Consider the following 13476-nt stretch of genomic DNA (forward strand, 5'->3'; position numbering starts at 1 on the left):
TTGATATAGTTACCATTTTTTTTTTTAAAGATGTCGAGATAAAAGACTTTAACATGTTAATTCTTATTATCCCATCTGTATTAATAGTTTGATCCTTTGAAACGGTTGTTACATATATACAATTGAGAAAGGAAATGAGGAATGTGACAAAGCGGCAACAACCCGACCATAGAGCAGACAACAAATATATGTGTTTTCTTTAAGAAAATAAGGAATAGTAAATGAGAGAAATAAGGATGAGATTATGTCTGGTAGAAAGTTTTCTTAAGATTTTATACGGATATTCGCAGAAATCTACTATTTTTTTTATGAATATCACCCGCAAGATTAAAGTTTTGACCACATCTAAGGGACTTTTCGATATCTATCTGATGAATGGGCCTATGCAAATACTTTTTTTACATTATATATCTGACAGTGCAAAAGGGAGATCATTAGGAGCCATATCATTACTGAAACGTTAGGCTGATTCATTCATGACCAGTAAATGGCACATGAGACAAGGTGGATTTTAATCTCAAAATCAAATAAAGTCACTCTTGACCAACAGTTTACGAGGGATTGACATTACAACAACTTACATTAGGATTGAGCAACTCCATTTCCTTATTAAGACTGGATCTTGTTGTATTTTTCAGGTATAATCAAGTCAACCGGAAATTCAAGGGAGTGCATACCTTCTCTAATATTTCGACTAACATTATACCATTGCATCTTTTAATGATGGTGGAAAAAGACTATTATCTAGCACATTGACATCTCTCACGTTTTCTATCTGTCTTGTTGATAACTAAATGAGTGTGCTGTCACATCCCAAATTACTAATGAAATTTTATCTTCATCAAGTTTTATTTCAAAACTTGTTAGAAAATGTGTATGTGATAATTTGCTTTTATTGATACAATGCCTTCTGTACAAATTAAGCAACTAAATAACGAATTGTTATTTATACGATACCAAAATTCAAATTCACCAAATAAAATTAATAACCTGTAGAAATCCAATATAACTTTGGGTTTAACCTTAAATCATTATTCACAACTTTAATTATCATTGTCAATTGTGCTTGTTCCCAATTTAAATTACTATTCGGCTGACTATTAACATCAATAAAATTAGAGCTTTAGATTCACTGAGTATTAGCTACAATCTTAAGAGGTGATATAAATAAAAGCTACTGTAGTTTACCGATGTTCAAATCTCGTAAAACAGATTGAGAAAATACAAATCATGTAATAAACAAAAATGAGAGATGTGTATGTATACATCCATTGGTTTTAAATATTCGGCTTCGAGCGTTCATGATGGAGGTAAACCTAGAAAAGCGCTTCTTTCTATACCCCATGTCAACCTTTGACGCATGCAATTTATATCGTGTTGTTTTCATTTTTAATCATATGTGGTTGATACTAACAAGATTCGCTTGCTTCTATGATTACACACACTATTAGTGTTTCCCTACCTGGTTTTTCCATTTAACAAATAATCCGTTATTCTGAACTTTCATTAAGCGGCATATATACAATAAGATATATCTTGTTAAATGATGGAACAAAAAGTTTGTGAGAGAAGAAATGGTTGCGATCGTAAATTATTTTTTTATTCCAAAGACCACAAAGATTGGAGCTCACTCTTAGTACTACGACTCATACGGTGGTTTTCGATCAGTTTAATTGAATTATCAGTTATGACTATTTCCTAACTTGTAAACCATCTTGTAAAAAAAGTCGCATTTATAATTTTAAAAAAAACAAGCTCAAAACTTACAAATAAGTTTATCAACAGTACGTAACAAACAAAAATAATAATCTTAGTTATGCAAACACCTAAAGATGAGCTGTTTGGAGAGTGGCATCCTCAGTAGTGTAACGACCATGTTGTTATAAAAGTTAACAGAATTGTTTGAGCAACAACAACCTTTCATATTCAAATGAAAGTTTATAGTGTGTGTTGAGACGAATGAGCCAAGTTAAAGATAAATGATCGGTGTAGATTAATGTTTTCAAATTATTTATTTTAGAAAAGAAATGTTGCATCGAATAAAACAAGTTATTTTGTCTGTCAAATATACACGTAAAAGAAAAACCTTAATTTGTAAAGACGACCTTAAGGATAAGCTCAAAACTCGAACTTGTTAACAGCAGGTGATTCTCGAGTTGATTAAGTCTGTCTGCAAATTGATTTAGAGGTCGGCCAATGACGTTTTGAATTTTTGTTAATATAATAACTAGACTATACCCCTAAAATAACCCGAAGATGTTTCACTAAAATCTAATTATTTGAAGCAATATATTCATTATTTGGATTGTCAGATCGGGAAACAAGTGTCGCTGTGTTGTATGATTCGATTCGTCTGTCAATTGTTTAATTTGGTGTCCATTCCGTTTAGATTACTTTGCTTTATTTCTATTTTTTAACAAATGCTTAAACGGTGACCTATAGTTGTTAAATTATGAATAATTTGGTCACTTGTGGAAAGTGTATTGCTGCTAAGGTGAGGAAAATTTATGATTTTTCTCAATTTAAGTTGTCTCGTTATTCATAGATTCTGGTACTGAAGTGACTGCTGTTGTTCGAATAATGTCGAAACATGATGCGGATGAACATGTATCTGCAGTTTCTTTGATTTCACGTTCAGGAAGACATATTAATGGGACCCAATCAGAAAAGTTTGCACTGGTAATAAAAAGGAAATTTTCAATATACCTGTATGTGAAATTAAATAATCAAGTTTCTAAGATTTGTTTTTTCCAAATGTCGGCTCGTATGAAAAATTAAAAAAAAAATCGGTCAGGAGAGGTGCAGTTTGTTCCCAAAGAAATGCCGACAAGCTTCCAGAAGATTCTACCTTCAGACACAACAAATTGGTTGTCCGTTACATTTTTTCTTCAAAATAGTGCGTTGAATTATGAGCTTTTCTTTTGTTTTAACAACTTATGTAGAATTGTATCGAAAACCAATACATGTGTCTGATGTACCCTCATTTTTTGGCCACTGTCTCCCATGGATGTTTTTTTCTGTTCTCAAATTGTTGTCAATATAACGGAATTGTTTGCGACTGTCATAGTTTAGTTAGCTTTAAAACCAGGTTTAATCCAACATGCTGCCATTCCTTCGATGTGTTTGAGCTTTTGGTTTTCCCATCTAATTTTACATTATTTTTTGAATTTTCCTCAGAGTGCGGTATCATTGTTATTTCACGTTTAACAGTAGCGTATGGTACCATTTTTATGAAGGAAATCGTGGATTTTGTTTAAAGATCTCGTTTTTAATTTCTCATGGTGGTGGTGTAAAGGGTGGAAAAATCGAAAATTTAAGTACGTCATATACCCACCCCTAATTCGAAACTATTTCTTTCTATCTAGGTCATGTATCCTATGAAGATAAAGCATCCACTGTCATACAATAAAATCATCACAGATACCAGGACTAATTTTTTTTTATACGCCAGACGCGTGTTTTATCTACAAAAGACTCATCAGTGACGCTTGAATCCGACAAAGTTTAAAAGGCAAAAAGAAGTACGAAGTTGATGAGCATTGAGGACTGAAATTCCTAAAAGTTTTACCAAATACAGCTAAGGTAATCTATGCCCGAGGTAGAAAAGCTTAAGTATTTCAAAAATTCAGCACAGAAAGCGCTGACTACTGGACTGGTGATACCCTCGGGGAAATAAACCTCTTCCAGCAGTTACATGGACCCAATGGTTGTAAATAAACTCATCATAGGTACCAGGACTAAATTTTGTATAAACATCGGACGCGCGTTTCGTCTACAAAGGCTCATCAGTGACGATTGAATCCAAAAAAAATTAAAAGGCCAAATAAAGTACGATGTTAAGAGTATTGAGGACTAAAAGGAGAAGATCCAGTAAGACCCCTTTTTGGCCCCAAAAAATAACAGTTTTACAAAATTGTTAAAATATAAACTTTTAGTTATTCATTTGACAGTTGAATGCTTCTGCTACATATATATGGGCTGTTTATGACAATACGATGCACATTTATCGGGTTTGAGCACCATTAAGTCATGCTTAATTACTGAAATCTTTACAATTCTATCATTTTAGTTAAATTTTAGACGGTTTCCGTGTAAAACGAAAGTGGCCGCATTCGTGTTCATCCTTAATATTGAAATGTAAGTTGTATTTCATGATAATACATAACATATATAAAGGTTGTGGATGAACACGAATGCGGCCACTTTCATTTTTGACAAAAAACATCTGAAAAGTGACGTTTTTTTACATATTTGAGAGATTTTTCATATTAGAGCTTGAAGCGGATCGTTTTTAATGACTAAATTAGTTAAATTTTTTCACAAAAACTAATTGAATCAAGTGAAATAGACATTTAAGTGTTTAAAAAGTGGTCAAAATCTTTCGTCAGATGAAACTGAAATTTGAGGCCAAAATGAGCCCTTACCGGACCTACTCCTTTCTAAAAGTTTTGCCAAATACAGCTAAGGTAAACTATGCCTGATGTGGAAAAGCCTTAGTATTTCAAAAATTCAAAATTTTGTAAACAGTTAATTTTATGAATATAAACATATCAATGATAATTTATGTATGAACAAAAAGTGCTGATTACTGCGCTGGTGATACCCTCGGTAAAAATCCCTACCAGCAGTGGCATAGACCCAGTGGTGGTAAATAAACTCATCATAGATACCAGGACTAAATTTTGTATAAACATCAGACGCGCGTGTCGTCCACAAAGGCTCATCAGTGTCACCTGAATCCAAAAAAGTACAAAAGGCCAAATAACGTACAATGTTGAAGAGCATTGAGGACCAAAATTGCTAAAAGTTTGCCAAATACAGCTAAGGTAATCTATGCCGGAGGTAGAAAAGCCGTAGTATTTCAAGAATTTAAGATACCCTCGGGGAAATAAATCTCCACAAGCAGTGGCATCGACCTTGTGGTTGTAAATAAACTCATCATAGATACCAGGACTAAGTCTTGTATATACGCAAGACGCGCGTTTCGTCTAAAAAAGACTCATCAGTGACGCTTGAATCCAAAAAAGTTTAAAAGGACAAATAAAGTACGAAGTTGAAAAGCATTGAGGACTAAAATTCCTTAAAGTTTTGCCAAATACAGCTAAGGTAATCTATGCCTTAAGAAGAAAAGCCTTAGTATTTCAAAAAGAAAATTTTTTGTAAACAGTTAATTACAAGTCAGAAGTTAAACACTATAAAACCAGGTTCAATCCACCATTTTCTACATCAGAAAATTTCTGTACCAAGTCAGGAATATGACAGTTTGTATCCATTCGTTTGATGTATTATCTTTTGATTTTGCCATTTGATTCGGGAATTTCTGTTATGAATTTTCTTCGGAGTTCGTTATTTTTGTGGTTTTGACTTTTGTCTATCGTGTCGTTTATTGGGTCCCATCAATAGTTAAGTTTAAGAAATTTGCGGAATTAGGGAATATTCATTATCAGCTTTGTCATATAATTCAGTTTGCGCTCATAGTAATCTTTTAAGTAGTTATTGATATGTTAACCAAAGTCAAACAACGGTCAAAATTAACTCCGACATATCTATATTTATTAGTCACATTCGTAAGCATATTTCCTGTGTATCAATTGTTAATTACTTTTTGTCAGCTAAGCGCTCCCCTTTTATCCTGATCTTGTTTTTATTAAATTTAAATCCACTTTGATTCAAATTTTACTGTGAAATTTCGAAGACTCCCGATGCGTCAGTGAACCATTCAATAGTTGAACATATGTTAAGAGAGATCGACGCTCAAATGACCGGCGTTAAGCATACTGAGATTGAAGAAAAGTGACGAAACAAAACACCTGCCTGGTCGAATATACCAGTTCCACTCTCACAAAACTATAGTTGATACTTTATTTGATGCATTACTTTAAAGTTATTTGAGCACTTACACAATATAAATTAAAAAATTAATTAAAAAAAAAGGTGAGATGTAAAGCAACACTAGAATAACAACCATTACCTTGGTCATAATACCACCAACTAAACAAGGTACACAGTTGAATAAACATAATGTTGTTGTAAGGTATACATGAAGTACTGAACTATGTTTTACAAAATAGATAACTTTGAACAGAAGTGAATTTTCACACTAAACACTTACAAAAGGTGGTAAATATAAAAAAAATTATAGTGAGACGAGATGTAACACTAATAAAAAAATATCAAAAAACAAAAATGCATTACAAAATGTATCAACAGGTCAAATATTATTATGGAGGTGTTTGCTATTTGTGTAGCAAATTATACAAGTACTGATAAACCTTTTGATTTAATTAAGTTCTTTTAAACCTTTATTTATTTTGCATTTCCCCTGTGTTAAATATACTCAACTCTTTCGTCAACGTTTCAAAATATGAAATAATAACTGGGCTATTTATTGATGTGATGGTAATAATACTCCAAGAAATCAATTTGATTCAGGTCGTAGATAAATTATATCCCGGGATTACCAATTCAATAATTCAAACATAAAATATTCATTTGAATTATGATCAGTAGAAAAAAAAATCCGAATTATGTCAACAAAATTTCAATTAATGCAATTAAAAGAAATAGAATCGGCATCTTTATATACGCTGTCATACGATATAACACATGCTGCACAAAAGTGTCAGATAACAACTACTATTTGATTTTTTAATTACAAAAGTTATGAATTATTTACAGAAGCCTTTTAAGCTAATCACTTTTATCGAATAAAAATGATATCGCCAAACATCCGCGATCTCCAGGGTTTTTCTGTTTTGTCATCTACTGTCTGAGTATATAACCTAATTGATAGAGTTTTAATGTATTTGTTTTCTAATTAACGATTGTGTTTGACAAACTAGTTTTTCATGGCCGAAATTGTTTACAATTTTACGCCTGATGCATGCTAGGACGTAAAATTAGCTTATCTACGAACAAACAATACATGAGGAACATGCGCGCACATTATATGTTATGTTGGAATAAAAATCGAATTCCGAAGTAAATTATACATTATTACACTTCATTTTTCCATATCTGTCCTTGTCACAGGACAAGACTGCCATATCGGATACACGGTTTAAACACATGGTCCCGATATTAGTCAAAAAGATGATACTGATGTTTTTTGTTTTTTTCTGGCATTTTCAAACGTTACAGTGACTCCCGTAGTCACACCTGGTATTCTTCAACATTCAACAAAGATGTATTATTTCACATAACGATATTATTATAGCAAACGTCATTTAAACAATAAAAAAATAGGCTTATTCTATTTGAATGCTATTTAAGTCCAAATTTGCTCCTGACAATGAATGTCATAATCATCAATTGTAAACAAAATCCTTAATAGTATTCCTAATAACATGACAACACGACGGGTGTCACTTGTGAAGCTGGATCTGCTATCCCTTCCGGAGCACCATAGATCATCCCCAGGCCCCAAGGTTAGTCTTTAGACTTCTATGTTGTGTCTTGTTTACTATTATCTGTCTGTTTTTCTCTTTTCTAGCCATGGCATTGTCAGTTTATTTTCGATATATGAGTTTGAATGTCCCTCTGGGAATTTTCGTGCCTCTTCAATTGAAATAGGTATGCATTTTTACTTTCTTTGTGGATGATGTAAAGGATTGGGGATGACGAAGGTTTCAACAAATATTGATATGTATGTTATCATCTTACGAAATGTTTTAATGTTTTGCATCCAAGAACAGGTTCTCAAAGGAAAAACGAGACGCATATTGGATAACTGTGTGTCTAACAACTACTTGTCCACTGTAATAAGCTGACAAAAACTATATGCTGGCCTCCCAATATTTATAAATCGACCTTACATATGTACGTTTGACACGATCAAAGCATTACCACAAAGTTTAATTCTCTGTGGTTTATTTATAACTACAACTTCTTTTTATTTCTGTTTCACCTGACACTACCACAAATCTCTAACATAATTTCAGCCACCTGAATGGTACTTAATGATATCAATAACTGGTCACTAACGAGATGCATTCGCTTAATATTGAAGTGATTATGTTTTCAGCTGCATTGGAAATCTTTTGCTTATAATCCAGGACCGACGACGAGGGAGTTAGCGACCTTGACTACCCATGGAGGTCTTGCATGGTCGATTATTAGGAAAGATCAGATATCTTGCCATAAATATTGCTGCTCACGTTTAGCAAACAGTCATCAATCAACCAATCTAACTGTAGGTGTGTGCGTGGTCAGCGTAGTTCAATGAATATGCCTCTAACAAAGATCGTGCTGATATTGCATTCTTTGTAAACTCAACATTAACAGACATAAGACTAAACAAAATTTAAGTAAGTGACGGTTAATACTGAGTGATTGACGAATAAAGGGCATATATTTTCACTAATAAGCCAAATAAGTTCATAATATCCTTTATTTTCCCAACTCAATCTCTTGCAATGAGAAATCCAGAAACATGTTGGTGTAAGAAATTTGAGTTGATTGTTACATTTCCAATACGCGTACACTTGAGCCATACATCATCATTTTGATTCAAGTGAACAACTATAGTATCTGATCTTCTTAACCAATAGTTATGCTGACCATCAAAAAATATATATCCCATCTCGTTGTTGTTTACCATAATATATACGTGATAGGAATGTGAGACTGCAATATTTGCAATTTCCATATTAATAGCAAATAAATAATATCCAGCAATTGGAGCAGTGAATATACCATGAAGCGCTCGATAAGCATTTCCTACGTTGGTGATCACCTGGTCAAAGATCAAGTGTTGGCCGCTGGTTGGGTTGACAATAGTATGTGACAGTCCCGCCATAAATGCAATTGGTTCTGAAATAGACAGCATGCATGAAAAACTTATATTCATGATAAATCGATTTTGACAAAAAAATTATCGAAGTTTTGATTTTTCATCAATAAAAACACACAACATTTGTTTATTTTATATAAGTGTGCCTATTGCACAAGTCATGTCTTCTTTGACTATTAATGAGGTTAAAATACTAAATCCCTGGGATGTGTTTTAGTCGATTTTAGTCTCTGATGCATGATTTTTTATTATTAATTGGTTTTGGCTTTTAACTAGCTGTCAGTAACTGCGAGTACTCTCAAATCGTATTTTCTTGTTAATTCGACCTGTTGATACTGTTTATAATGCTTTTTTGTTATTTTTTATTTATATGGTTCATGTCTGTACACCAGCTTTGATTATTTGTTATATCTTCAATTTTCACTTATTCTTACAACATTTGGATAAACTTCAAGATTATAAAAAACCCGTTTTTTTCTAAAGTGAATATTGATTGGTTATATATTTCTAAGTGATGTCCTGTGTTTGAATTTGTTTGTTAGCTTTTTGGTCATGAATGTTTGTCTCTAATATTTAATTAACTGTGCATTTGTATTCAGATATCGCAGATCAAATCTATTCGTTCATTGTGTAATCATACGTTTTTGGATTGAGTTAAGTCTGCCAATTGATATTTTTTTTATCGTATGTTTTTCTATGTTGTGATGTTATGCTATTGTTTTAGAAAAAGTGAGAAGGTTTGGATCCATTAAAACGTTTAATCCCGCTGCAAAGTTTTGCACCTGTCCTTAGTCAGGAATCTGATGTACAGTAGTTGTCGTTTGTTTATGTAATATATACGTGTTTCTCGTTTCTCGTTTTGTTTGTATAGATTAGACCGTTGGTTTTCCCGTTTGAATGGTTTTACACTATTAATTTTGGGACCCTTTATAGCTTGTTGTTCGGTGTGAGCCAAGGCTCCGTGTTGAAGGCCGTACTTTAACCTATAATGGTTTACTTTTTAAATTGTTATTTGGATGGAGAGTTGTCTCATTGGCACTCACATCACATCTTCCTATATCTATTATTTTATGGATACACAGACTGAATAACTTTATTTTAAAGAAATTGTATTAATTTAGATTTGAAATGAATGGAGCAAGCAACATGCAAAGCCTATAATCTCTCTTCATATTACATGTATAAAGTATCATTCAATTATTAGCTGTATTTAAAAATAATATAATATAGTGGAACATGCATGCTAATTATGAGCACACACGAGCAAATAGATGTTTACAGTGTTAATTCCTAAACATAAAATTTAAAGTCATATGAAACGAGTGTCTGGTGAAAAATAATGTTTATCCAATTCTTGAACCAATGCATGTATATATCATAAACTTAGTCCTCTGTGCACGATTTTATCCTTATTTTCGCAATTATATCACATATTCGTCAATTTTTTCTCTCTCTGTTTGTTATGATTTAACAAATATGGCTGCTCATTAAATGCCGTGATTTGATGCTGAGCTTTACCTATTGTCACTTTAAGGTAAACAAATCACAAAAAGCATGGGTATTGAGCACTTGTTTAACATGTATAATCAGATATTTGTTTATTTCAATGACAAATCCATGCGTTTTGCAATCACCGGATTTTTACGAGGAGGGTTACGTTCCGGTCACTATGCATACGGAAAATATGTCGGCGAATTGCTTCCTGGAAGCAAGCAATTGAAAATAAGTAAACTTCTTCTGAATGTGGACAAATTAAAGAATTTTCCTCAGAAAAAAGTATATGTTCATAAGTTGTATAATGAAAACTATCCATTTAGATATAAAAAAAAACATATGCATATTTTTTTTAATTTGAGGTTTCTTATGACTTTAAGTATATGGCAATTACTCATGATCAATCCAAGTACATAGAAACATGCAAATATCCTCAAATCATTAGAAATATATATATATGGTGTCACGATATCTCAGTAGCATTGGTTCGTATCCCGGCGAGGGAGGAACAAAAAATGTGCTAAAGCAAATTTACAGATCTAACATTGTTGGTTTGATGTTTAGACAAGTTGTATATATATGTGTATATATGGCTAGGAAGAGATACTAAGCTTGCTTATACAAGTTAACAAAGTATACAAGTAGGCTCAGGGTTACTTCATTGTACTTGGGGCTAAAAATAAATGGTAGTTACCATCAACAGGGTGATTACAGTTTGTAAAAAAAGTATTCTCGGATAAAAACCGATTAAACAAATGAGATTTTGGGTTGCTATCATTATTTCTGAGTTGACAATGACTTCTATTAAGTTTCCTTATCCCAAAGTTGAAATGTTTGAATATTTCGTTAGTCTTATAAAACTTGGTCCAGTGCACTTCTTAATATACCATAACTTGAGGATTTTTGTAAACTCAAAGGAGAACTATGCTAATGTCTTAAAGTGGACGGAATGAAACTATCAAAAAAAGATCTATTTCTAGCCAGAGGAAGGTGAAAAGAGTTATTTCATAGACTGATTAAGAGTCAACACATACTATATCAATTTGCCAGACCATAATAAGAAAGTAATACTAGTATCCGCAAAACTTGTTCGGACAAATAGTCACTACTAATATATATCTATAAAAAAAAATCTTCTGTATTTGATTTAGTAAAACCAAGATAATATAACCGTGAAACATCAATATCATAATAAGTTACGTAATGAACAGTGAGTGTGCAATTTAAAATGCGTGCTTCTGGTTATTTGGCATATTTTTGGGAATTTTGGGTCCTCAATGCACTTCATCTTTGTACTTGTTTGGCTATATAACTATTTTGATCTGAGCGTCACTGAAGATTCTCATGTAGACGAAACTCGCGTATTGCGTACTAAATTATAATCCTGGTACCAAATCATTGTACGATGATGATAGCATTATAGGTGTGTGTAAGTGCTAAAGTTGTTTTTCTAGTTCAATAAATCCCTAGGTATTAAACGATCACTTGATGTGTATCTAGATTTCTCATTAATATGTGTATCTCTATTTTACAATGTGATTGTCGGGAACATATTGACACTATTTATTGAATGAATTTATACAAGTTGAAGTTTGTTATTGTTATTGTTTAAAAAAATGTCTTTACATGTGTACGTAGTAATGCACAGACGAAGAGTTTTGAAAAAAACAAATATTACGCATTATGTATATTCAATTTTCGCTGCATGTATAGATTGGAGCAAATATTACTATGCAAATGATCAAAATGCGTACAAATAGCAAGTAAGGGGTCATCAAAAGTTGCATGGAACTCTGTGGCAGCCAATTCACTGTGTTTGTCCATCATTATTTCCATTAGTAAATGTATGCTCCTAAATGACCTGATAAAGAGGCTTTATAACTAAGGGTTTTGAAATTGTATTTTATCTTATTAAGGGGAGTGACATTTATCAATACTGGTTTTAACTGTCATGCATGAACTGTACCTTCCAAATATCGATTCTAACGAATTGAGGCTTGCAGGACGCAAATTAAAAAAGGAAACAAAATCAAATGAAAAACAAGATAAAATAAAATACTTAAAAGACATATTGAAAAAGAGGATGTCCATGAAAAAAAGCAACCATAGTATACCGCTGTTCAAAAGTCAAAAATCGATTGAGAGAAAACAAATCTTGATTACAAACTAGCAGCCAAAGTTATACGAACTTACATTGCAGACATATAACACATATGACAAAACATTTAAACAAAAACACCTCCGTGTGCAGGAATTTCTCGTTACATTGAAGACCTGTTGGTGACCTTCTGCTGTTGTTTTATCTATGTTCGGGTTGTTGTCTCTTTGATACATTCCCCATTTCCATTCTCAATTTTATAAGACAGAACTAACGACACAAACGAAAACGGTGTTGTAGATTTGCAAAATTTTTATTCTACAATGACGTCACCAAAAAAATATTTTGTCGTCGATAACTACACACTGTTTGTAATGGATTCCTTATTGAGTACAAATTATGTCAATATAAATGAAAGAATTAACAAAGTCGGAACAACTTTGTAAATACCTTTTGTGTCCGACACTCATTTCAAGCCCCATCTGCACCAGGAATGCCTGTGGTAAAAATCCGGTGGTGTAAAGTCTAAATACGGATTCGTGTCAAAAATCAAAATAGGAATTAAAAGATATCAGCTAATTAACAATTTCAGGTAAAGAACGGGTTCTCATATAAGATGAATGTTGGCAAACATGATATATTCTTTTGTTAAATTCGCATTATCAAGTAAAAGGTTACATACGGACATTAGGTAGACTAGTAGTGACATTCTTCTTAAATTCTGCTAATTTGAGATCAAACTCTTTAGTAAGCTCTGTTTTTATTTCTTGCTTTATTCTTTCCAAATCAGATATGTCAACATTATTTAGCAGTAATCCTAAGGACACAGTAATTTGAATAATCACTAACACAAGTGAAGAGAGCATTTTTACTGTATTTGACATTGGCTGATAAGAATCAGGGTCATTGTAGTGTATGTATAATAAGTGAATCATTTAGAAGTATGACTTTCACGACGAACTTTCATCACGACAGATAAGTTTCTTCTATAACTTATCGGTCGTCTCAATGAAAATGTTGTTAGGATTGTTTACGTTTGATTTCAATGCAATTGAGACCAGATGGAAAGTGAACGAATTGAAATCAAACGACA

General features: G+C 32.5%; 1 protein-coding gene across 1 annotated transcript; it reads right to left on the bottom strand.

Annotated features, from left to right (window-relative positions):
* Positions 1–8401: 8401 nt before the first annotated feature.
* LOC134726523 (complement C1q tumor necrosis factor-related protein 3-like) lies at positions 8402–13259 on the bottom strand. The gene is made up of 2 exons (XM_063590929.1): positions 13066–13259; positions 8402–8811 (listed from the first exon to the last, which is right to left on the bottom strand). Exons 1-2 carry the CDS (start codon positions 13247–13249, stop codon positions 8402–8404), a joined length of 594 nt encoding a protein of 197 aa, XP_063446999.1. The 5' UTR covers positions 13250–13259.
* Positions 13260–13476: the final 217 nt, after the last annotated feature.

Source organism: Mytilus trossulus, chromosome 7 (assembly GCF_036588685.1).
Source record: "Mytilus trossulus isolate FHL-02 chromosome 7, PNRI_Mtr1.1.1.hap1, whole genome shotgun sequence".
NCBI lineage: Eukaryota > Metazoa > Mollusca > Bivalvia > Mytilida > Mytilidae > Mytilus > Mytilus trossulus.

What these genes read in the sequence shown, in the direction of transcription:
- LOC134726523 (XM_063590929.1), bottom strand. Translation starts at nt 13,249, where the DNA reads ATGCTCTCTTCACTTGTGTTAGTGATTATTCAAATTACTGTGTCCTTA. An exon ending in TACTAGTCTACCTAATGTCC is followed by an intron (nt 8,812 to 13,065) that starts GTATGTAACCTT and finishes TGTCTATTTCAG; the next exon opens with AACCAATTGCATTTATGGCG.